Source organism: Lycium ferocissimum, chromosome 6 (assembly GCF_029784015.1).
Source record: "Lycium ferocissimum isolate CSIRO_LF1 chromosome 6, AGI_CSIRO_Lferr_CH_V1, whole genome shotgun sequence".
NCBI classification, from domain to species: Eukaryota; Viridiplantae; Streptophyta; class Magnoliopsida; order Solanales; family Solanaceae; genus Lycium; species Lycium ferocissimum.
Window position 1 is genome coordinate 72544528 of NC_081347.1, and position 24865 is coordinate 72569392.

A 24865-nucleotide genomic window follows, 5' to 3' on the forward strand; every position below is an offset into this window, starting at 1 on the left:
TCATCCAAGTCCAATTGATGATGTTTCTGTGTTCCATCTTTTGGATATTATATGTCATTTTCATCACATTTATTTTACTCTGATTTTCCATGTACCTTCACTAAATATGTGTTCAGATATTTGCACTAGCCATGTCTGGTCAATTGTCATTATTTGGTTTGTAAACAAGTTTTGAGTTTGAAAACCCACAACCCTGGGATTATCCAGCACTTGGAAGAAGAACTAGAAAAAGGAAAGAAAAAAGTGATAACTTGATTTTTAGTCGTCGTAGTAAATAAAATGGAACAGGATTTTGCCTGAGTGGTAGAGTCGTGGAAACATTTGTTTCTTCCGTATCTTAGACCTTAGCTCCATGCTAAACGATACTCCGTCTATCCAATATTATGTGACACTTTCTTTTCGTAAACAGTTCCCAAAAGAATGACATCTTTCTCTTTTTAAAAACTACTTAATCCTAACATCCCCATTTACTCGCAATGACATAACTTCTTGTGAGTTGGATTAGGGGTCTCGAGTTAGAACCCGAGTATATAATTGTCTTTGGTAGGAGTACTTTAGCCCCAAAGCAGAGCTTCACAGAGCGAATTTGAATTAGTCTTAGTCTGGCTCCAAAGCAAGTTACAGACGGGTGGGAAACCCACAAAAAAAAAAAAAAAAAAAAAAAAAAAAAAAAAAAACATCGAACTCTCCAACTCGAACTCGGGTCAAATAACTTTTCACCAGTAGCACGTCGACAACATGGAATTAAAATCACGTTCCAAATTGCAATATTTTACAATACACCAAAAAGAAAAATGTTTGTTGTTTGATACAATTTGTCAAGATGAACCTAAGGATGTGTTAAAACAAATATACCATAGCAAATAATGTCACAACTAGCAATTGTATGATATTAGGATTGACATGGAAATAACCTTATCAATCAAAGGATCTTTCATTTGTCATCTCATCATAATGTTGTTCAAAAATTTGCACCAAATATGATGACAAATAACCATCAACCTAGTGTTGCTTCCCTTCTTAGTACCTGTACAGGCTGTATCATCAGTATTGAAGCACTACTCAAGCTTTTTTCAAGAATCCCATTAAAAAAAAAAAAAAAAAAAGAACTTGTAAAAGATGAAATTTACTCTGTGCACTGTGGTAGTCATAATATTCTTTCTTCTATTTCATTTTTTGGGGAAATTTGCATTTTAACCTTCAATTTATTGATAAGAGCACTTTTGATGCCTCTAGGATCTACTTATGAATCTTCACAAATTTAATAAATTATTAGGTGCTTAAATTCGTAGTGTTGCTCCATATTTGAGCGTTGTGCAATTCTAAAATAGTCTAAACATTACAAATTTCTTATATAGAGAGGGACCAAAGACACATTCTTATTAGCTTAAGGTTAAATGTGCTTAGTCAACTATTAGAAGGACTAAGATCTGAATTTACATTGGGATCAAAATTGCAATTATCATAGCATATGGCCATTTTACAATTGACCTGACCTTGGCTTCACGCAGAGATGACTAACAATCTAATACTATCGTCACGTAAAGAATTACTCCATCTGCTTCATTTTATGTGACACTATTTCCCTTTTAGTATGTTCCAAAAAGAATGACACCTCTATATTTCAAAACAATAAGCTTTAAACTTTGCAGTTTATCCTTAATGACATTATTTTATAGCCACACAAATGTCATGACATGTTTTAACACCACAAGTTCCAAAAGTCTTTTTTTTTTTTTTTTTAATTTTAAAAACTCGGCGTCTAGTCAAACAAGTTCACATAAAATTAGGAGGAGCAGCTAATTGCATCAGTGGCACTTAAAAACTCAGTAGAGAAGCCAACTGGTATAGTTGAGCGGAAAGATCGCAATGATTTACCTCTTCAGCAAATTTTATCAAAATTGTTGTCCGTGGTCGGTGCTGCCCCTCCACAGGGACAAAATGAGCTGTCACTACCGCTGGGAAACCCGCATTTTCCAAAACTCCCTTTGAGAAGAAAAAAGAAAATAAATGATAGCTCTCAGGACCAGTAGACAAAGCAAAGCTGATAATGTTCTTACCCTTACAATACCCGCAACAAAAGCTCCACAGTTGAATGCACCCATATCTTTTGGAATTGAAATGAATCTAAAATGCATATCCGCCAAAAATGAAATATAAGAGTTACAAGAGCAAGTAGACGATAGAAAATATTTGCAATGCTTCAGTAAAAATCACCTATTGACAAGGAGCTCCTTCTCACTAATCATATATTCATCTTCATGTTCAGTGCCTTTCTCAAGTGAGTCAGCAACCTGGTATACAAGAACGAAAATGTTTCACTTAGTTCAACTGTCCAACAATGTTGTGTTAGAGGAATAGGTAATGGGCGGCTGAACCTATACATACACAATAACACAAAGGAAAAGCACGCGCTTCTAATCACCAAGCGAGAACTCTGAAACCATTTGTTAGCTTTTGACAAAATGGAATATCTCTTGTAATGAGAAAGTAGATAAATTAATGATAAATTTCAAAACAAATTAAGAGATAATATCAACCAGGATTCAAGAGAAAAATATTGATTGTAGAGACAAGTAAAGAGGAGAATGTTAAAACTTCGAATACAGTAAGTTTGAAAAATATTGATTGTAGAGACATTCAACTTGTTTGGACTGAGGCGTAGTTGTTGTTGTATAATTTTTTAGTTTAAAACAATTTTGATGAGTACCATGGGACCTTTCTCAAGAAAGGAAAATGTCTTCATCCCATGCGAAAATGGATTCAAAGTATCTCCATTCTCTTTTTATTTTACAGAAGATTTGTAGAGCAAAGGAAAAATTATAAGATTTTTCTGAGTGGGTCCAACGGGAAAGTAATTTTCCTCTTCTTTCACCCAAACCAAGCATAGTGAAAGAAACTTTAAAATCCTTTCCTTCGCTTCCCTATTTTCTTGCAAAAGGTTAATGCATCCATTGAGTGACAAAAGGAAGCATTCCTCCAACCCCAAAATTGATTTTTCCCATATTTAGCGGATTCGTAAAGCCAGTCCAAACTAGTTTCCAATGGATGAAGGGCTTGATTTATATGATGTGAGAAGTATTAGTGCTAAAGTTTAGTTTCAAGCTTTTCTAATTTCTCCTTTTGCACTGAAAAATTTGCAGTCATTCCCACCCCACTGCCTAAAACCAAACATACATGTAAACACCAAACAAGAGAAAGCTAAAGTACAGTCCCCCAAGAAAACAAATTAGGAAATTCGTAGATAGATGGGAAAGGTGTTTAAGCAAAAAAGGGGAAGACAGAAAGAAGAAAAAGAAGTTGACCTTCCCAAACAAAACCTTCCATACTGTGCTGTGTACAAATGATAATATACCCAGTAGTCGTGTCTCCCTTCTATTTCCCTGCAGCATTATGAAGATTTTAGAACAATCACTGTTCCACTGTGAAAATAAAGCTTGTCAACTAGTACTAGAAATGAACATCACAATTTGCTTGCTCAAACATTAGAAAGTAACTTATCCGATTTTATGTAATATTGCATTTGTCACCTATTAAAGCTGCCGTGATAGCAGCACTAGAAATCATATTCTCCTCTATAGTTTCCCATACTAAATTGTCAAAATCAAACGACCATGGTTGAAAAACATTTCTCATTTCACGTAAACATGATTATATTCAAAATTACTGTAAGTAAATAAGCTAGAAGTATAGATTTCCGTGCCACATAGATTAAGTGGAAATAACTGGCTCAAAGAATTATCTGTTAGTCAAGATTTACTGATCTGACAACGGATATCTAGCATCTGGAAATGGAGTTGCTCTAAGTGAACAAGTTAAAAGCAACATATAAGAGTGGCAACTGCAGTTGAAGTAATACCTTTTCCCTATGGCAGAGGAGTTCCAATGTCCGTGCTCCAACAGAATATCCAGCATCCTCCAACCTATTTTCCATAAAATCATTAATATCCACCAGAACGAGTTTACAAAACCAGTGTGAAATCTGTGGCAACAGCAAAAACTCTTTCAAACTTATGAGGACAGAAAAATTTAAGCTCAAGTTCCTGGAAGATTCTTCTTATCATTTGATACTTTAAGCAGTTAGACTGATATTCAAACTCTTCTCTAAATTCCTTTTTAAAATGATCAGAGCATTTGTCAAGTATAAATCCCCTATATTTCCACGCGCAAGTACAGATGTCAGCAAAAATATCAATTTTGCGCCCAAGAGTATGGCCTAGTGGTCAATGAAATGGGTTCAAACCTTCGAGACCAAATCCCAGCAAAGACAAAATATTACTCGTAGGTGACTTTTTCCCATCTGCAGAGTCACCCAACACTTGTGCTGGTAGTGGTAGGACATAGTAGGCACCCAATGGAATAATCTATGTGCACAAGCTAGACGGACACCACCATTATAATAAAAGATACAACCTTATTCCTTTGATAAGGAAAGGTTTCAAGAAAATGGACGTAAAGGTATCAACCATGGCGTACAAGCAGTTAAAATATCTGATCCTCCCTTTCATTTGACACTAATAACATTGAGATGCCAATTTTTTTTTTTTATATTGACATTATACCATGGAGATGACTCTTGAGCATTTAAAAGAAACAGTCAAATAAGAGAACTACAAAGGGCATCTCAAATACGTAGAGCAACACTAATGTAAAATGATCAATCAACCAACTAAGCCTCAACTCCAAAATAGTCAGTGTAGGATTCCCCCATAACCATTTTGCCCTATTCGGGTCCATTCAAATACCAGTATTTCTCTAAGTTCCACAGACATACAAGTCAATTTCCCTCTAATTTCAGCAATACAAAGGCAACAACAACAACAACTACGGCTCAGTCTCAAACAAGTTGGGGTCGACTATATGAATCGCTATTTCTTCATTTAAGCTCATTTCATGATGAATCATCATAATTCAGCAAAACAAGAGCAAATTAACAACAACAACAAAATAACAGAGTTCTTGAAAATCACCTTCGCTCTAATTCAGTAATGTTGTCCACTTGAGTCTGATTGTACTGAACAAGCTCCGAAAACAAGAAAGCAAAACCACTCAAACTAACCTGCAAAAGACCTCAATCACTAATCTGCAAAATTATATCCCCCCTCACCCCCACGCCACTCCCCTCTAGCTAAAAAAGATTTAAAATTGGTAACATGGGTAAATGTTATTACGATCTATAGTGAAAAAAAAAAAAACTGTTCCTTTTCTTCCCCCTAGCTAAAAAGATTTAAAATTGGCAACATGGGTCAATATTCCTTGGCGTAATTGGTAAATTTGCTGCCATGTGACCGGAGGTCACGGGTTCGAGCCATGGAAACAGCCTCTTGCAGAAATGCAGGGTAAGGCTGTACAATTGACCCTTGTGGTCCGGCCCTTCCCCGGACCTGCGCATAGCAGAAGTTTAGTGCACCGGGCTGCCCTTTATTAGGATCTATAGTGAAAAAACTTTTTTTTTCTTCCCCCTGGGTAAAAACATTTAAAATTGGTAACACGGGGTCAAATTTTATTAGGGTTTATAGTGAAAAAGAACTTCCCCCCCCCCCCCCCCCCCCAATTTTTTTTTCTTGAATAAAATTGAGAAAGATGTAAACTTGAAAAATGAAAGAAGTACCTCTAGCTAAAAAGATCTAAAATTGGTAATATGGGTCAAACTTCATCAGGGTTTATAGTGAAAAAAGAACACCCCCCCCCCCTTTTTTTCCTTGAACAAAATTGAGTTTTTTTGTAGATATAAAGATGTAAACTTGAACAATGAAAGAAAAACTACCTCTAGCTAAAAAGATTTAAAATTGGTCATATGGGGTCAAATTTTATTAGGATCTATAGTGAAAAAGATATCCTTTTTATTTTCTTGAACAAAATTGATTTTTCTTCTTGATATAAAGATGTAAAAATCTGACAAATGAAAGAAGAAGTACCTCTTGTTTGCCTTTACTGAGGAGTTTATCTAAGACATTTGTGTACTGCTTGATCTTCCCTACACTTATCACTAGTCTTCAAAGTATACCCCGCCCCCCCCCCAAAAAAAAAAAAAAAACCCCTCTAGCTAAAAAAGATTCAAAATTGGTAACATGGATCAAATTTTATAGTAAAAAAGAACCCCCTTTTTTATTTTCTTGAACTAACATTAAACACAAAATTGAGTTTATTCTTTCTTGATATAAAGATGTAAAAAATTGCAAAGAGGAAAAAGAAAGTGTACCTCTTGTTTGCCTTTGCTAAGGGGTTTCTCAAGGACATTTGTGTACTGTTTGATCTTCCCTACACTTATCATCTTTTTTCCTTCAACTCTTCACAGATCTCTCAGTACTGTAGTGTTCTCAGATTTTGTTACTCATAGGAAAAATTGAAAAGGAAGACCAAAGATACAAGAGAAAATGAAAAAGATGGTCCTTCATGTTTGGGTAGTTTTAAAAGAGTCCACTAGATGTATTCTTGAGTAGTTTTGATCTGTTAATTTTGTAAATATGAGCACTTTTGGTCTCCTTTATATAGTTAATTTGGATGTAAATAAAAAAAAAAAAAAAAATTTGGGGTAGGAGCAATCATTTTTTTGGGCATTTATAAGTTGTTTTCGTTTTATTTTGTTTTAAATCTCCTAATTAATTTATATTTTAAGACAAAATTAATTTTAAACTCAAAAAAAAAAAAATAGCTTATAATAAAGCCAATCCAAACGGGCTCTTAAACAACTTTGGCGGTTAGAAGTTAGAACTACCGGAAAAAAGGTTAAACCAAAAAATGTAGGAAGGTCTTGTCAAATCTCAGAAATTACAATATTGAAAATTGCATGAGACACTGAAAATATACTACTGCACCAAATATTAAAAGTAGGCTAAAATAACAAAATTTGCGAAAACTACACCTTCAACTGTAAGTTTCAATTAGATCTAACAATAGAGTTTTCATTCTCTATTTTTATCAAAAAATGAGATATTTTTGGTCTTTGTTATATAATCAATTAACTTTGGTTTTTAGATTCAATGGAAATAACAGGGATAAAAAGAGCTAACTAAAAATATCAATAAAGTCTCGTCAAATCTAAAAACCACAACATCAAATTACACTAGACACCAAAAATAGCATACACGCATAATACCAAACACTAAAGTTAGACCAAAATAAAAGAAATTGCAAAAATTACACCTTTTAATATAAGTTTCTACTAAATTTAATCACTAGAATTTATTAAATACTTGACGGAAATTAAAAAAAAAAAAAAATTGTATTATTAGTCTTTTTTAGAGCTTTTATGATACTACAATAGTTTTTATTTTATGGTAACTCCAAAATGTACCTAACAGAGCTGTACCCCCATTGAGACCAAACTTTATGGACCAAACTATGTTTAATTTTAGCATTAATTTGCCACTTCAAAAGCAGCCCATATAAAAATCATATTTTTTTTATTTCATTATCCACTCACTCATTCATTACTAGCAAACTGATGATAACAGATTGCTAAAAAATCCAAGTAGGATTATCACAACTATGGCTTCAACATCTCTTCTACTTCCACTCAGTAAGCTCCACTAAATCTTCATAACATTAAAATTTAGCTCTTTTATTTTTTTTTTTTTTTTAATCATTATGTTGTGTTCTTGTATATAAAGGTTCATCATTATCTACAAATTTGTACATTAAATCTTCACAACATTAATTATTTTTACTCTTTTTGCAAATTCAATTATGTACTCATTTGCTTTTTTCAGTTCTTATTATTCTCATTTTGCTATGTTCTTGTATATAAAGGTTCAATTTTTTCTACAAATTTGTCCAAGAATCATCATCAAACAATTGAAAACCCCCAAATCTTTATGGAAAAATCCTTGGTAGGGAGCGCTTCCCCCCAAATGGGGTCCTACGCGGCGCGAATTCGGATATAGTCGGGCTCCAATGCGGGTAACGGAGACCGGGCGGAAAAAAAAAAAAAAAAAAAAAGAAACCCCCAAATCATCATTAAAGTTTTGCTCTTTTGGAATTCAATTTTATATCCATTTGCTCCTGCAGTTTTTTTTTTTTTTTCTCCTCATTTTGCTTTGTTCTTGTATCATACTAGTAGTCATAGTATTGCTCTTATAGTTTCTTGTTCTTTGGTTTCTGCTACTATATGTTGTTTCTTGTACTTTGATTATCTTATTTATCTGTGGTAGCTACTGCTCCTTTTTTTTTATTTGCTTTATTATGGCTTATTTACTTTCGTTATTTCCTTTTTCATACTGTTTTGAATTGTTTGTCCTTATACCGAGGGTCTATCAGAAACAACGTCTCTATCTCCCAAGGTAGGGGTAAGGTCTGCATACACTCTACCCATCCCCAGACCCTACCTTGTGGTATTTCACTGGATATGTTGTTGTTTGCTATGTTCTTGTATAAAGGTTCAGTCTTTTCTATAAATTTGTCCAAGAATCATCGTCCAATAATAGGAAAACCCCAAATCGTCATTAAAATTTTGCTCTTTTCCAGAACTCTATATGATATCCATTTGCTTTTGCACTTTTTTTTTTCTTTTTTTCTTTTTTTTTCTCATTTTGCTATATTCTTGTATATAAAGGTTCAATTTTTTCTACAAATTTGTCCAAGAATCATCATCAAACAATTGGAAGAACCCAAATTCGAAGTGGGTTTACGAGGAAATGCGTTTCAGTATTTCGAGTACAAGCGAATTCAATCGGTACTACTGAAGAAGCTGAAGGGTACAACATAACTAAGCGCAGAGACTTATTAATGGGGTTGGGGTTTTGTATGGTTTCAAGTTTCTTGGTGGGTTCTACTTATGCTGAGGCAGCTGGATTGCCACCGGAGGAAAAACCAAAACTTGTGTGATGCTACATGTGAGAAAGAGCTTGAAAATGTATGGTGAGGTTATTTAGCTCCCTCTCATTTCTACTACTCTTATTTTGTTCTCATTTATTTATTTCCTTCGTTTCAATTTTTGTGGCGTAGTTTGGTTGGGCATGAAGTTTAACAAAGAAAGACGGACTTTTGAAACTTTTGTCTTGAACATGGAATGAGATTTATGCGGCTATAAAAGCATGTTTGTAACGGTGAAAATGAGAAGTTTAAAGTTAAATTAGGAAAGGTGTCATTCATTTTGAAACATGCTAATAAGGAAATAGTGCTGCATAAAAGGGAGCGGAGGGAGGGGTAGTTCTGGTCAATTTTCTACTTCCATCATAACCTATGTTCAAGGTTTGCAATCGATAGCTTCCGCATAACGCCTTGTTATTTCGAACCCAACAACAAATATCGTCGGGTATGTGAGAAAGAGCTTGAAAATGTATGGTGAGGTTATTTGGCTCCCTCTCATTTAAACTCTTGATACTTGTTGTCGTTTATTTACTTCCTTCGTTTCAATTGATGTGACATAGTTTGATTGGTCACAAAGTTTAAGAAAGAAAGACTGAGTTTTGAAACTTATTCTCTTATGCATGACATCAGATTTATGTGGCTATAAAAGCATGTCAGTAACAATGAAAATGAGAAGTTTAAAGTTAAACTGGGAAAGGTATCATTCGTTTTGAAACAGACTAATAAGTAGATAATCCGTAGTGGTAGTTATGGTCAATTTTCTACTCCATCCGTCATAACCTATGTTGCTCGGATTCTTAAAAATATTCCGAGGCGGTGGTGCAGAATCGGAGGGTCCAAACAACATAGATCATAACTTATATAACGACATATGAGTGATTTTAGATGTTAATTTTTTGGCATAATATTAAACAGTTTCGACCGGTATGCCTCATTTGGGTGTGCACAAGTGGGCACCTCAACTTATATAAAGCTAAACACATAAACACAAATGCCGACAACGATGTGGCACGTAACTTATATAATGATCATTTTATGAGTGAGTGAGTAATTTTAGATGTTAATTTTTAAATGTAGCTTGTTTATGTAAAGCACTTGTATGTTAGAGGGGTCGAGGCGAATCTAGGATTTTTAGAACATGAGTTCACCACTACATGTGTTAAGTGGGAATTGATCCCTAGTCCTCTAGGTAAATAACTCAACCTTCAACCAAGTGCACCATTTAGCCTTCCTGTAGCATGGATTCCAATAGGTAATATTATACCAATTTTAGAAAATATATTCATAAAATTCCAATTTTACGGAGAGACCATGAATTCACGTGCCCCAAATTTCCTACCTAAATTCGCCCCTGCTTGGGGTTATGGATTTTCAGTTTATGGGAGTAGTATGGTATCCATTGTTGGGGAGAAAACCACCCATTTGATTGAACACGTTGCCCATCAAATTTTACCTCTTACATGCAGGAAGAAAATTTGAGCTAAAGCAGTGACTTAAAAATTGGCATCATAGTCAAAGTTTAAAATTTGGAGAGTTAAGTGACTTTGAACTCTTGAAAGTTGTGAAATTTGTATAAGATAATATTACAAGCGGAATGATGTTAAATACTTTGAGATGTCCCAATATGAGAATTGTGTAATATAAAAGGGAGGGATTTATTCAATAAACAAAGAACCTTGTGAAGGAAATTGATGTCATCTCTCTTAATAGTTGACTTCTGCCAATTTGGATATGTTTATCTGCCATTAATATCCTGGTCTTTGCCAGTGCCTACCCAGGATTCAATTTCCCAAACACCAGTTTACTTTGCAGTACTAGTTCTTAACAGCCCCAAAGAAAACATGTTTACCTGTGGCAAATCGCGTATACATTTCCCTACAAGGGATTTCCACCCTTAAATTCAAACAAACTAGCAACAATCACCTTTCTGTCAAATTAACCTTAAACTGACAAGTTAGATGCTTAAACAAAGACATGACATGTTGACCTGAAATATGAGTAGAGTTGATGTTATGCTTATAGCATTAGATTTAAGATTGAGCCTACTCATGAATCATGATGAATACACTCTAATTTGTCTTGGTATTCGATATTATGCACGGTTTTTATTTACTCATTTAGTGCTTGCCATCTGCCAGAATAAAGCCAATTTCAAGAGAGTTCTTCGCTTTGCATTTGGTTTGTAATCTAAAAAAGTATACACTCCCTCATTAAAGGAGATTCTTGACAAATTATAACCACAATGATTAATTTTCAGCTTTCTTGTATCGGCGTGTATTACTACACTTATTATGCTGGTCCTAACTTTTCGAGTATCCCTGTTATGGTCCTGCAAGAATCATTCCCTATTCTGGAGTTGTAGGAGATTATGTGTCCTCTGCAAAGATATCTAAAATAGAAGAGAGTTTCTATTGACTTTTCTTACATAGATTTAGATAACCACTAGCGTTTAGGTTACATATTGTTCCATTCTGTCTTAGGTCACAGATTCATCCCATTCTGTTACTTGGACATGGCAAGTATAGAAAGAAGTCCTTGCCATGTTCCAAGTAACAGAATGTACATGGGAAGTACAAGTCCTTCCAAATCCAGTATATGTTCCTATTCAACATTTTTCTATCTTTTCCTAAATCTTTTTTTATTATAGTATATGGTGAATTTTTAACGCTTTATTTAGATTTAGTGATTTGAAATCCATTTAGTTGGGCATACAATTGCTATATGCATGCAGAGATTTTCCATTTAGTTGGACAATTGCTATATGCATGCAGAGATTTTCCATTTAGTTGGATTGCTATATGCATGCATAGATTTGCATAAGTTGCAATTCTCACTACAACTCTCGGAAGATTTATGCAATTATCTTCAACGGAATTCAGTTATCTTCGTTGAAGTGTCATTCTACTATTTTAGTTTCCAACAGTGAAGTTGCAATTTAGCATGAATTAGAGGTGCCATTTCATCATTTACTTGAAATTTTATATTCACTTCTTTACATATGAAGTTTAATAGAATATCCATCAACTTAGAAGGCTATTTTTGATTCCAGAAGGATATGCGTATTCAGAGGTTGCATGATGAAAATGATTAATAAGCATATCCTTTATTGTCAGAAGCCTGAACGCCCCACTAATAAGAGATTGTTTTTCCATAAATGAAGGTTCCTATGGTAACAACCGAGTCAGGCTTGCAGTATAAGGACATCAAAGTTGGTGCAGGCCCTAGTCCCCCTGTTGGTTTCCAGGTATGTATCCTGCTGATATGTAAAACTGAAGGAGGAATTATGGTGCAATGAACTTTCTTCTTCACCAAATCACGAAGTTTTCCTTTATCGCGAATAACTTGAAGGGCATTGAGGAGAAAAACAGAAAAGGACATGCAAAAAATTTGAGAAAAGATTATCCTACTAAAAAAAATGGATCATTATTTAAGGTTTTCCTTGCACCTAGAGAGAGAGAGAGAGAGAGAGATCCTTCAACAGATTTTGCATTATCATGTGGAATAAAAGATATCTGGCTCCTTCATCCGTGTAAGTTCTATTAAAAAATTATTATATTCATTTATTTGATCAATCAAATTTTGTTTCATGATGATAGGTTGCTGCAAATTACGTTGCCATGGTTCCTTCGGGACAAATTTTTGACAGGTCATTACATTGATCATACTCTGATTGGTTGTTGAATATTTTACAAAATTATATACAAGCTTTGGCCTTTTTTAATCATTTGGAAATTGCATCTGCTGAAGCATATGAATGATATATGCCTTTTTACGTATGTGCTCGTGCAGCATGGCATGTCCAGAATGAAGGCATGTATTGCATTGATAGGCAGCAAAATAGCATAAATATCCTCAGAAGAAAAACAAAAAGACTAAAATCTTAAAGTAAATTAATATATAGCATCCAGGAGGAAAGAGAGAAGGACGAAGGTTCTCTTGGTATTATTTTTGTTACAATTTCTTCTTTAAGTTCGGTCCTTGTTTTGGACATGAAGGAAAAGTTGCAGAAGTTAATCTTTTCATTTTCACATAATGCTCATACATGTATGTAACCTTATAAAAATAACTTGGCATGTCTCTTTTCCTTCAAAACACACATGCATTCCTTATTCTTCATTTAGGATAAATGATGTTTCTGATTTAATATTTCTTCAAAAGTCTAATTCTCACAAGATCGTTTGATTTCTGAATTAACAGCTCCCTGGAGAAAGGTCGACCTTACATTTTCCGTGTAGGTGCTGACCAGGTAAGCTTTAGTACATGTTCATGAAAATTTGTGATTTCACGACTTCAGTAATGTAATAGCGGGTGAAGAATTAGGTTTCATAGTTTGGTTAGACTAACTAATTTCAATGGCTAGAGTAGGTTGTCAAAGGACTTGATGAAGGGATCCTGAGCATGAAAGTGGGAGGAAAACGTCGACTCTACGTACCTGGATCTGTAAGTTCTCTGCCTTTTGAATTTCTCATTTCACAAACAGCCATTTGGAGTCTGATTCTTCAAGTGAACAATAAGCTCCCCCACAATCGAGTTTGCGGGAAAATTTACAATATGCTAATGAGAAAACTAATAATTATCAAACCCATAAGCAGAGGTAAAAGCTTCTCTATGGGATCAACAGGTTTAGCAAGCACTTTAGTTTCTTATTTGAGAAAAAAAATATTATATATATATACACACACACACACACACACATATATATATATATATCTTGTCTGTTATAAGGATAAGCAGCTGCCTGCAATCCCCTTCAAAGCCTTCACTTTTCTCAAGACTATACTTAGTAGGTGTTTGGACATAAAAAATGCGATATTTGAAAAAAGTAGTATTTAAAGTTAAGTTGAAAAGGTGTATTTAGAAATTGAAGTTGTGTTTGGACATGCATTTAGCTTAAAAAAAAAAAAAAAAAAAGTTGACATTTTGTGAGTGGACAAAAGTTTCACCTGAAAAGCTGGTCAAACCCACTTTTTCAAAGTTGAAACTCATCTTAAAAAAGAATCCAAAAAATCAATCCAATGTATAACCAAACGCCGTTGCAAATGGAAAAAAGGAAAAAATTCCACGGACAAATGGCTCCTAATAGTTTGTTTATTTGTCATCCTCAATGAGTTGTTTATATCTGCATCCTTATTGTATGAACTTTACTCTAACTTTCTCTGCTCGATGAGCAACTATTCAATATAATGTCTTCGGAGATGGCCTAATACTATTTTGGGGGTGAACCTTTCATATATGCAATAGCTTACCTTCTATCTATTTTACGTTTACTGCATTCTTGGCAATTGACTTGAAATTGTCCAGATTAATGAAGATCTTTTTATAGACTAATTCTTATATATTTCTGTTGGATAGTTGTCGTTTCCGAAAGGTCTGATATCAGCTCCTGGAAGGCCAAGAGTGCCTCCTAATAGCCCAGTGATATTCGATGTGAGTTTGGAGTTCATACCAGGCCTTGACTCCGACGAAGAGTGATCATTTTGCAATTTTTTCTGTATTATTTTCCCCTTGGCGTTTATGTATCTATCAAGCTGAGGAAAGGCTCATGTAATTACTTTCATTATTTCTACTGCATTTCTTCTATTTTATGCTCATTTCTTTGCTGTATACAGTCCAGTTTTGCTACTGTATCTTAGTTCTTTTATGTGCTCATAAAGCATATGTACATGAATATTGACATGACAAAGAAATGTTAAAAATCACTCCTCTTGTTTTGTTTCTTCCTAATTTCTTCTATTTGAAATACTCCCTCCATGTTGCTGCCATTTTGCCAAACAGGTTATGTCTGGATTGCTTTAATAAGAGTTTCAGTTCTATGCAATGATGTGTAAAAATTAAATATTTGAGCTAGCTCATTGGACTGTTAGAAGTCAGACTTGTGGCTCATAGCTATGGTAGCTAAGCTATACGTGACCCTCTTTCTTTATTAGTCTGTCCCGAAAACAATGTCAGCTTTTCAAATTTAGAAATGATTTAACTTTAAAATTTTCATTTTGATGAGATAATTTATAACCGCACAAATGTCTAAGACTTGTTTTACGCAAGTCTGAAGAGTTTTTTTTTTTTCCCTTACACTTCATGCTCAATCAAATAATGCCACATAGATTGGGATAAAAAGGAATATATTATTATTTGCAAATGAGATAGACACTTAGTTATACATGTTAACAAAGTAGGCCAAGATTCAGTTTTTGAATCTCAACGTCATCTTTTAATAATACTATTTCACATACTTTTCTTGAGAAAATAATTAACTATCTCAGCGCTAACAGCTTGAATTTTTCGACTATGAGGTCTGGAATTGCACCAGACTTTTGTCAAGACCAAATTAACTTGTTTTTGATCAAAGGTTGTTCCTTGTTGACTACTTGAAAACTGGACATCCTTCCACTATAACACCTGGTGCTGTAGGACAAGATGCCAATGGACAGTGGTCTAACTCAGTTCCCCACCATTTCAGGTTTTTCCCCTCATTTTGCAGCGCGAAAAACAACAGAACGCCCATGAATGCTGTTCCAGCATCCAGGGCAGCTGACAGAACGTAATTGTACTTCTGCCACCATCCTTTCCTGTATCTGAACACGAAGAAGTTGAAGATCATTCCAGTAATAAGCCAGCTAGCGATATTTGTCGGAGTTGCTGGTGGCATTCCGGCAAAGCCATAAGATATAACAGGTATGTTGATCAATGGGATCCATTTCTTTTTAGGGAAAATTTTGCTTAGTATCCAGATAGGTACTGGCAAGACTGCTCCAATGAGGAATAACCATACTAAGTTTCTGTACAATCCCCCAGGTCCAAACAGCCTCTCTGGTCCAATTAGACCCCAAATGACAGAAGCATCAAATGTGACGCGAAATTTAGGACAGGTCCAAGGGCTTTCAGGATGAAGAGCCTCAATGTCACAAATATTCTCAATGCTGCCCAACATCCACCATGTAACTGCTAGGTTGACTGTTCCAGCAACCAGTGTCCCAACAAGCTGGAAATCAAGCAGACATAAAATGTGCAATCAGAAACATCGTTGCTCGACATGTTGGTTTTAGCATGTGTATTGTATGAAGGAAAACATTTTCCAGAAAATGACTTTTACCTGACAGCCAAAAGTTCTATAGGAACTGGTTGATCCTATTTGGTCAAATACCTAGTGACAAACTCCTATGTTCCTTTCATTACGGTATTTCTAAACGAGTTCCTGGATAACAAGCTTAAAGGTTTTCTTCTTGATGAGATCGATAGTGATGATAGTGACAATATTGATGCTAGGTGACCTCGATACTTTCCATTAAAAGGGGAAAAATGACTTGCTTTTCTTATTTTTTTCTCCGATAGTCCATTTGAAATAGTTTCTGAATTTTACAGAGTATTAGACAGTGAGGCAAAGTTTCTTCCGGGAAATTTCCAGAAAATGTTCTCCTTCGTACCAAGCACAACCTTAAAGATATCAAGCGTAGACTCGGTGATACAAACCTGAGCTGCAAACATGCATCTTGGTGGAACTTTCATGTAGTGCCCAAGTTTAAGATCAGCCAGGAAAGAGAGAGCATGAATGGTACTAATCCGGCCGTATATCTTGAATAGCAAGTTTGCAATTGGTTTTCCAGGGAGGATATATCCAATTATGAACTGTGCAATAATGTCATATCCAGGTTGCTGCAATGTAGTACCAGTGGCGTCAACATGTCAGTTCAAATATCGTGATGTTCAAAAGCAAATGCAAGATTGTCCACTTCACCTGGTTTGTAGTTGCTTGAATGACTCCTATTGGGAGAGTAACAAGCCAAGCAAGACCAAAGGCGAAGAGCATTCCCCACCACGGCAACTGAACATCTTCTTTCCACACAAAAGACATCATGAGCGACAGGGCAATGCTACCGATCAATAACACGAGGAACCACCACTGAGGTACTTGCTTGTAACTCTGCATCAACTTTGCATGAATGTCCATTTTCACATTCTTCGCAGCCGCTCTACTTTGCTTCCAAATATCACTGGCCGGAAAAAATACAGCAGGTTTGTCATTCTGCAGATTTACTTAAGCTTTTTCTCTACTTACCATGTCAAGTATGCCTTAAATATATGCCAAAAGTTTTTACAAAAACTCACGTCTCCATGGAAATCTTCAGTTGTATTCATATTTATAACACATTGCAATTCCAGTTATAGCCTAGTCCTACTATAATGAAACCTTCATACTTCTTCTACATAGGCCATATGTTGTATGCAGTGATGGAGACAGGAATTTTACTAGGGGATTCAAAAGTTTCAAACTTGTGACCTAAAGTAAGTCAAGGGGATTCAGAAATTCACATATATATATATGGAAAAACATTGTTTTTTCCCTATTTGCACAGAACGATTTTCCAACAAAAGGGGATTCAGTTGAACCCCTTTTAGAGGTGCTAGTTCTATAGAGGAAAATGTTTGCTTTGCAAGGCAAGAATAAGAAACAAATCCTAAATAGCTGAAAATTGCTTCAAGCTTCCATGAAAGTGAAAAATATGAGAGAAGCAAGAATAAATAGAACTCGTTATAAGAGACTAACCTGCCATGAAACAATGCAACATGTGTGAGGGTGGCTGTGAACCTAGCGAACCCCGATCCAATCGAGAGGGCGAACAGAGGACTAAGGTAAAGCTTGCTGTACTTTTCATAAGCAGCAACATTGAGATCAAATTGTGGTGTCAAGACCTTAGTGGTATCATACTTGTGCCCACTGGATGTGAACAACTGGTTCGAAAAGATAGGGAACTTTCGCGCATCAAACGTGTTGAACTTCCAGTAACATAGAGGAACAATGATGTATACAAACATGATAAAACCAACGCCAACATTCAGAATGGAGGACCACGGTGTTACCAATGGACTGCCATGGTATGCTGATATGCCTGCCCAATCAAATGTAAAGCCGCCCACGCCAAGTCCGTGGTATGCAGAGCCTATTTGCTGAGCTGTAATACTGCGCGGCCACGCCCAACACACCCATGAGAAGAATGTCAAAATGGGAAATAGGTAGCCTGGAAATGTGTAATATGCAAAGCTTGCTGCCATGAATACAAGGAAAAACTTCATTCTTGTCAAGCCTCTTGCTTGTGGTTCCTTCTCATGTAATGCCCTATGAAGTCATAAAACATAAGCTAAGATTAGATACAAAATTAAAAAAGGGGTACCAAGATTATGTCTTGAAACAAAAGGAGATAGCCTAAAATCTATGTTGCGAGGATCCTTAAAACGTGTCGTTGGGAGTGTGTCGGAACCTCCAAAAGGAATGCAATTTTAGAGGATCCGACACAAGTGCCAAGCCGGTTGGATGATACGAGCAACATTGGCCTAATATTTTAAATAACAAATACAAAGAAAGAACTAAGCTCCCGTTCGGCCATAGATCTTGGGAGCATATTTTAAAGATTTGTTTTCAAATCTTTGTTTGGCCATCAAATTTTGCCAGATTTTGAAAACAAATCTTCAAATCCCAAACTTTGGCTCAAACCTGTTTTTGGGCCAAGATCTATGTTTTGGCCATTTCAAAACTTCTAAAACTACCCCAAACTTTTGTATTTTATTAAAAAGCCTCATCTATTTATGACCCAACTAGTTCTATCAACCATGTTCCTCCATAAAGCCATATCTACCATGTTTCCACAATTAAAGCAGTCTCTTCTATAAAGTGAACGAATTACTATAGAAATATATTGCGAAGATAAAACTTTGAAGGTAATTTGCTAAGATCTGCTAATGTTTTGCCTGATTTGAATGATATATTTTTAGATTTGTTTTGCTTGATTTGTATGAATTTTTCTTCAGATTTGTAAACACTTGTATCGTAATTTGAATTGTAGTAGCTAGTAAGTGTGTTATTAGCGGCTGTTATTAAAATATCATGTGTTGCATAATTTGGGATTAGCAAATATGTATGTTTTGTATGGTTGTGTATTCTTGATAATTTTTAGAACTTATGAATAGAAGTAATATTTCATGTTTTTCAAAACAAAAAGTGAAATATGTTTTGAAAAACTATGGCCAAACACATTTTCAAAACTTGAAAAACTTCACCCAAATCAAGTTTTTCAAAAAAAAAATTGGAATCTATGGCCAAACGCTAGCTACAAGTATGGAACCCTCCATTAACAAAGAAAGCTAATATACTATAGCTTTCTGAGTTAACAAGAAGCACTTCTTTTGCAATTTTTATACCAATTATATTTCGTTTTTTAGAGTTAACAAGAAGCACTTTCTTTTGCATTTTTTATACCAATTATATTTTGGTGATTATTAGACCTTCACTAAAGAACTGAATTTCATCATAGGCCAACCTGAACAAAGACACTTGAGCAAGATTTGAAGGCCACCACATCTCCACAGGATCAACCAGATATCTCCTCAACATTCCAGCCCATCCATACCCCAATATCTGCATGATGAGTGCATATTTTTCACATATGATAGATTTTTTGGTTAATTAAAGGACACAAGGAAAGTACAACTAATGATGACCATTGGAACTTCACAATTTATTTTGTGTGTATATTACCAGAATGTTGAAAACTTAATTAAGTAATTAAAAATGTGCTCTCTTTAACTGTTTAAACGTTTAGATAAGACCGTCCCATACTCAACGTGGTAATAGACAAGCAAAGGTCTTGAATTCAAGTCTAATCGTCACTCGTTATAAAAAGAACTTTCACATAGGAGCGGAGCTAGAATATAGGGTGTACTAGTTTGCCCGAACTTAGTAGTTTTGGTCCAAAGCCGTATTTGTCTGAAAAAATCCAGTGAATATGTTCAAATTATTAATTTAGAACCAGTAACTCAAGTAGATTAGAATCCCCACCCATAAGCTTCAAAACCCTACCTCTGCCTCTGATTCCACATGATTAGCCAATGAAAAATAAAAAATAAAATAAACTAACACCGCATGTGAAGGCATTGGCGGAGCCACATGCATGGGAGGGAATTCAATTGACATAACAGAAGTAAGTTCAAATCCCAGATGTGGGCATTTTTGTATTTTTAAAATCCTCTTATCCGAATTTTTGGCTCCACCATTGAAGAGCATGTTCAAGACATAATTAAATAGTTAAAAAGTGATCTTTCTAACTGTCTAAGTTTTTTTCTGAGTTAGTCACACACTTCAATTCAGAAACCGATACTCTCATAGAGAAGTACACCAAGAAATTCCAAGAAAAACATGGGATTAGACATGAGTACCTGAGAGGTCAAGACAATTAGAAGGGCACATAGAAAACTCAAACTCTGCTTATAATAAGCCTTCATGACAGTAATAGCTCCAATGGAGTAAGCATCACCACCACCAATGGACACACCACAATTAGCCATGATTGTAACAATGACATGCTCTTTAACATTAAAAGGCCCTGGATTCAAACTAAAAGAATAACCCCATCTCCCAAATAAGGTAATTTTCTTCATAGGTAGTGTTGCAGCCATCAAATTCCCAACAGGAAGCACAGCAATTTGCATTAAGATAGCTGAGATAGTTAAAGGCTGAGTCCTGAATATAAAGAAAGTGTTGAGGAAAATCAAGATTGTGCATGATGTTAGGCCAAGAAACAATGCCCTGAATGTCATTACTGGCATATTGGGATCATCTGTTTCAGGGACTACTAAAGAAACTTCTTCTACTGAACATGAACTTTGTTCATGTGAAGCTGATGGTTGGTCTGTTTTTGAATTCATTGAACTGTTATTTAGATACTCTCAACTGAATTGTATTATCTGCTACTACTAGATAGTTACTTGAGTTTGTGTAAATTGATGTTGTTGTTGTGTATTTATAAGCTGTGGGAGGAAAGTGGAGTTATGATCACTGGACCACACTTGTCAAGGAGTTTGTTTCATTTTATATGTCTTAATTTGATCGAATATAAAGTTTAAGAATGTTGGATGTTAAGTTAAAGTTATGTGTAATATATTAAATATACTCTTTGAATCTTGTTTTCATAAATATGGGTCGGGTTCGTGGTTCAATGGTTCTATATCAATTAGAATGGCTGGGTTGTATGTTTTTATTCCTTTTTTTGCGCGGAGTGCCCTTCTTCTTTAAATTTTGCCTCATATATTTGTTCTTTAAATTATACGCCTCATATTCTGGTCTTTAATTTTTGCCCTTCGCATTGCAACTTTGAGCTTCAGCGCCGAAATAATGTGACTGCTCAAAGATAAATTAAAAAAAAAATCGCAAGACAATTTTTCAAATAGCATAAAGTCCGAAGATAACTTTGAGTTATTTTGAAGAATTTCGTACGCCGCGCTCATACTGTATGTTTTTTCTTTGGTAATTCCTTCACAAAGTTATGCTTTACTTTTTTCGGATCCAAGATAAACTTTTGAATGTGATGCCGACCAAGATACTTATGCCAATCCGCCCATAAGGCATAAGTATGGTCCAGATAACTTTGATAATTCCTTCACAAGCGTATGCGTTAGCATAGCGAAATTTAAATTTAAACTTTGCGAATTTTTTTTTTTTAAAAATTTTGATCAGCGTGTAGTTAATTATGGGTTTATGCGAAGGGCAAAATTTAAAGAATTCGCGAATTGCCCGTTTTTATTTTGGCTTCAAATATTGTGACTGGAAATACATTTTTCAGTTTGTGATATAGCAAGTAAAGCGATTATTTTGCTACAGCACAAAGAAGAGTGACTTTATTATACCATTTTCAACAATTAAGTGATTTTTTCTCTTATAAAAAAAGTAATTTATTTCATTATTTTCAATAGTTAAGTCACCTTTTAAGCAGTCAACTCTTGGATTCCTCCGAAGTTTCAATTAGAATTATAGTTTATTTTCCTTTTTCTTAAAGTGAACTTTCCAATTAATTTGATTCTCTCTTTAAACTCGGCCAGTATTACACAATTGAAGACATAGTGTAATACTTTCTATTCGATATTCTGGTGAAATTTTATTTATAAGCAATATAACACACTTTTCTAGCAAAAGAAATAGCACCTATTCTCTATCTTACTTTATTAGTCGTCTAATGTAAGAAATTTTCAAATTCAGAAAATTGAATTCAAACTACTACGTTTCAAGAAATGTCCAATTTTTTATTGGAGAATCTTTCTTTCTCGACCGATTATCTTAAATACACTATTGAAAACTTGGAACAACAGACACCTGGTAAATAAATGAATATTTACTAGTTATATATGGAAGAAGATTGTACATGCAATGGTTCATCATGTATTGCATTCTAAATATAGAGTTCATATGCAAATTGTAGAGCAAGATATTTAGCGGTACCTAACATACTTCACAACAAATAAATATTCTTTTGTTTCAATTTATGGGTTTTATTTGTTTTTAATTTATTTAAAAAATTAAATTTCTATATTTAAAAAGTTTTAAATTTCAGCATCCTAATTCCTACATAACGTGTTTTAGAGCGCAAGTTTTAAAGGAAACATTATAATACATTATACATCATTTTAATTTAAGACTATAAAATTTAAAAGTCTCTCCAACTTCGTTAAATTTCATATCTAATTAAACTAAAATACATATTGAAATGGGAGAGTATTATCTAATCTTTTATGGAATTGATTTTGAACTAACATACATCCTCCTCCTTATTCTATCCAACTTAATATTCATTCTCTCCATTGCGACATGATTTAAAATTGTATTTGAGCAATCAAGAATCACTTTCTTAGCTTCTTTTATATAGTATATTTTATTTCTCGCTAAATTTGCGATGATTTTAAGGTATGATATATTTTTCAAGATAACTTTTTCTCATTTGATTTTAGATCTAGCTCATCTTTTTTAAACACTTCACTCACCATGGTTATTTTCACACTTACAAACTAGAGGTCAACACAGTGCTTGACCAAACTATCTCAAGCTTACCTATTTTCATTTTATCCTCAATGTGTGTAATTGCACCATCATTTTTAATCTCACATCCTAACTTTTTGCATTTCTACCACACTCATACGTGAAAATTTTCAAATAATGAAAAGTGTTTTTCTTTTAACAAATTTTAACTAAAATGTGAGCCGAGGGTCTATCGGAAACAACTTCTCTACCTAAAAAAGATAGAGGCAAGATTTGTCAACATCCTATCTTTCCAAGACCTCACTTGTGAAATACACTGGTTATGTTTTTATTATTGTAAATTTAAAGTAAAATGCGTTCAAAATAAGATAAGAGGGATTATTCTTTAATTTTCTTTTGACTGAGAAAAAAGTGTGAGCAATTTCAACGGCAAATATTTAGTGGGGAAGGATTAAAAATTAAGATAATTTAATTTTTGTGCACCAACTTTTCGTGTGAGATCATATGCCAAACCTGTTTCTAACACACTTAGGAGAAAAGACAGCTTTGTAGTAAGTGTGATTTTTAGCGTTGGGTCCACTGAGAAAGTACACGTCAGATGCGTGGGTCCCATTTTGATCTGACGGAGCATTCAACGCCGTTACAGTTGTGCTTTTGTTGTAGTTTTGATCCCTCATTAGAACTTGTAGTAATGTTTAGTAAGAAAATTTGACCTTTAATTAATTAAAATGTATGAAATTTGTCCCTCTTGGCGCAGCTTCAGCGTAGCACGGGCTCGACTCTTGGCAGGAGGGCGTGGAGGTCAAGTATTGGGGTAGAGGGTTAGTAGGTTGCCGCGCAGATTTCTTTTTTGTAATAGTATTATTAATATATGTTTACATTTGCTTATTTTTACAACCAAATTGTTTCATTCACTTCAAATATATTTTTATCTTGTTGTTGTTATTGCCTATTATTATTGTTGTCTTTGCATTTCTTCTTGAGCCGAGGGTCTATCGGAAACAGTCTCCCTACCGTCACAAGATTTGGTTAAGGCATGCATACACTCTACCCTTTCCAGATCCCACCTGGTGGAATTATACTGGGTATGTTGTTGAAATTTGTCCCTCTATATGTGATCATATTACCCTCAAAGCATATCACATATCAAATTTATTAACATATCACGTAGCAACATATCATATGGCTAATTGAATGGTTTAACTCTTAATAATTTTTCAATTTTTTTTTGAAGATCCAATGTTAGAGGGACAAAAAAAATGTAAATATCATTTAACTGAAAGTGAAATGTGCTTGACTAGAAATTATCACAAGCAAAATTAAAATTTATCTTATAATTGAGGGACGAAGAGTACTAATTTTCCTTTTTTATATGATTTCCTGCTGAGCTGGCATTTCAACCGTCGTGTTGTTGTGACGGTGCTTACGTGTATAGTAATAGAGCACGTGTCTTACGTGAGTCATTCTAGAAGGAGGAGATTATTTTGCGACGTGGCACTTTGTAAATGTTGTGCTTTTCCCCTTTATGCCAATGAAAACCTAGGAAAAGTGTAAAAGTTCCCATAAAAGTTCAAAGAATTTTGAATACTTAAATATTAAGTGCACTCCACTAATTATAAGCTCTACTATTGATTGGAGATGACTTTCAGAGGGAACTTTTAATATTTTTTGGTGGACAAAATGTACTGGAAGCAAATATGTTCATAAAGAAATGAGTAGGGACAATACATGCACTAAATTTATCTTATTCGGTGCGGCAAATCTTTTGGGTGTTAAGTCAATGGTTCGCGAGATGAGTATACAGATGGCGGAGTGTTGACGTAGAGCTCGATTATTGTCTTTTCTCGTCTACATGCCGGTCTATAACTATCTTTCGTATTTGGGAGACGGATACACATCAAAGAAGCATGTAGAGTTCGATGGCCATAAGCACTCGGATGATGTGAGTGACATACAGTTTATTCTCTATATTAGCCAATAAATCTTAGTGATTGGCATGTGAAAACTTAATTCGAGAAAGAAATTTTCGGTCGTGCGAACAAAATCTCACATTAGTATAGCTGAAAAGAAAAGTAAATTACATATAAGGTGTAGGGATAATATTAATTGTGTGAGATCTTTTGAAGAAAATCATGTGGCCTTGGCTTAAAGCGGGTAATATCACACTATATTTAGAATATTTTTAGATCGATTATAGCCCAACAATTTTCAGTTCAGGTAGAAAATAGTTCATTCGTTATATGTATGTGTAATATGAGA

General features: G+C 34.6%; 3 protein-coding genes and 1 long non-coding RNA gene across 5 annotated transcripts; 2 read left to right on the forward strand and 2 right to left on the reverse strand.

Annotated features, from left to right (window-relative positions):
- Positions 1 to 750: 750 nt before the first annotated feature.
- LOC132060352 (uncharacterized) lies at positions 751 to 6384 on the reverse strand. Of its 2 annotated transcripts, none has more exons than XM_059453368.1 (8): positions 6203 to 6384; positions 4971 to 5059; positions 3860 to 3923; positions 3306 to 3383; positions 2218 to 2294; positions 2061 to 2127; positions 1879 to 1986; positions 751 to 1036 (listed from the first exon to the last, which is right to left on the reverse strand). In XM_059453368.1, the coding sequence occupies exons 1-8, from the start codon at positions 6272 to 6274 to the stop codon at positions 998 to 1000; spliced, it is 594 nt and encodes a 197-aa protein (XP_059309351.1). In that variant the 5' UTR covers positions 6275 to 6384; the 3' UTR covers positions 751 to 997. The 2 variants fall into 2 exon arrangements, with proteins under 2 accessions (XP_059309351.1, XP_059309352.1); XM_059453369.1 differs by having other exon boundaries at positions 751 to 1027; positions 6203 to 6382.
- A 1018-nt stretch (positions 6385 to 7402) lies between these two features.
- LOC132061007 (peptidyl-prolyl cis-trans isomerase FKBP16-3, chloroplastic) lies at positions 7403 to 14528 on the forward strand. The gene is given in 8 exon segments (XM_059453891.1): positions 7403 to 7522; positions 8555 to 8817; positions 8819 to 8854; positions 11972 to 12055; positions 12408 to 12457; positions 13009 to 13057; positions 13177 to 13251; positions 14164 to 14528. Coding segments are annotated over 8 exon segments (708 nt in total). The 5' UTR covers positions 7403 to 7491; the 3' UTR covers positions 14284 to 14528.
- A 644-nt stretch (positions 14529 to 15172) lies between these two features.
- LOC132060353 (oligopeptide transporter 3-like) lies at positions 15173 to 20587 on the reverse strand. The gene is made up of 6 exons (XM_059453370.1): positions 20017 to 20587; positions 19122 to 19219; positions 17354 to 17923; positions 16544 to 16799; positions 16279 to 16461; positions 15173 to 15790 (listed from the first exon to the last, which is right to left on the reverse strand). The coding sequence occupies exons 1-6, from the start codon at positions 20503 to 20505 to the stop codon at positions 15173 to 15175; spliced, it is 2214 nt and encodes a 737-aa protein (XP_059309353.1). The 5' UTR covers positions 20506 to 20587.
- Positions 15344 to 19250, forward strand: LOC132060354 (uncharacterized). Its single transcript, XR_009415920.1, has 4 exons — positions 15344 to 15483; positions 15604 to 16360; positions 16458 to 16713; positions 19116 to 19250. It is a non-coding gene; the product is annotated as an uncharacterized LOC132060354 (long non-coding RNA).
- Positions 20588 to 24865: the final 4278 nt, after the last annotated feature.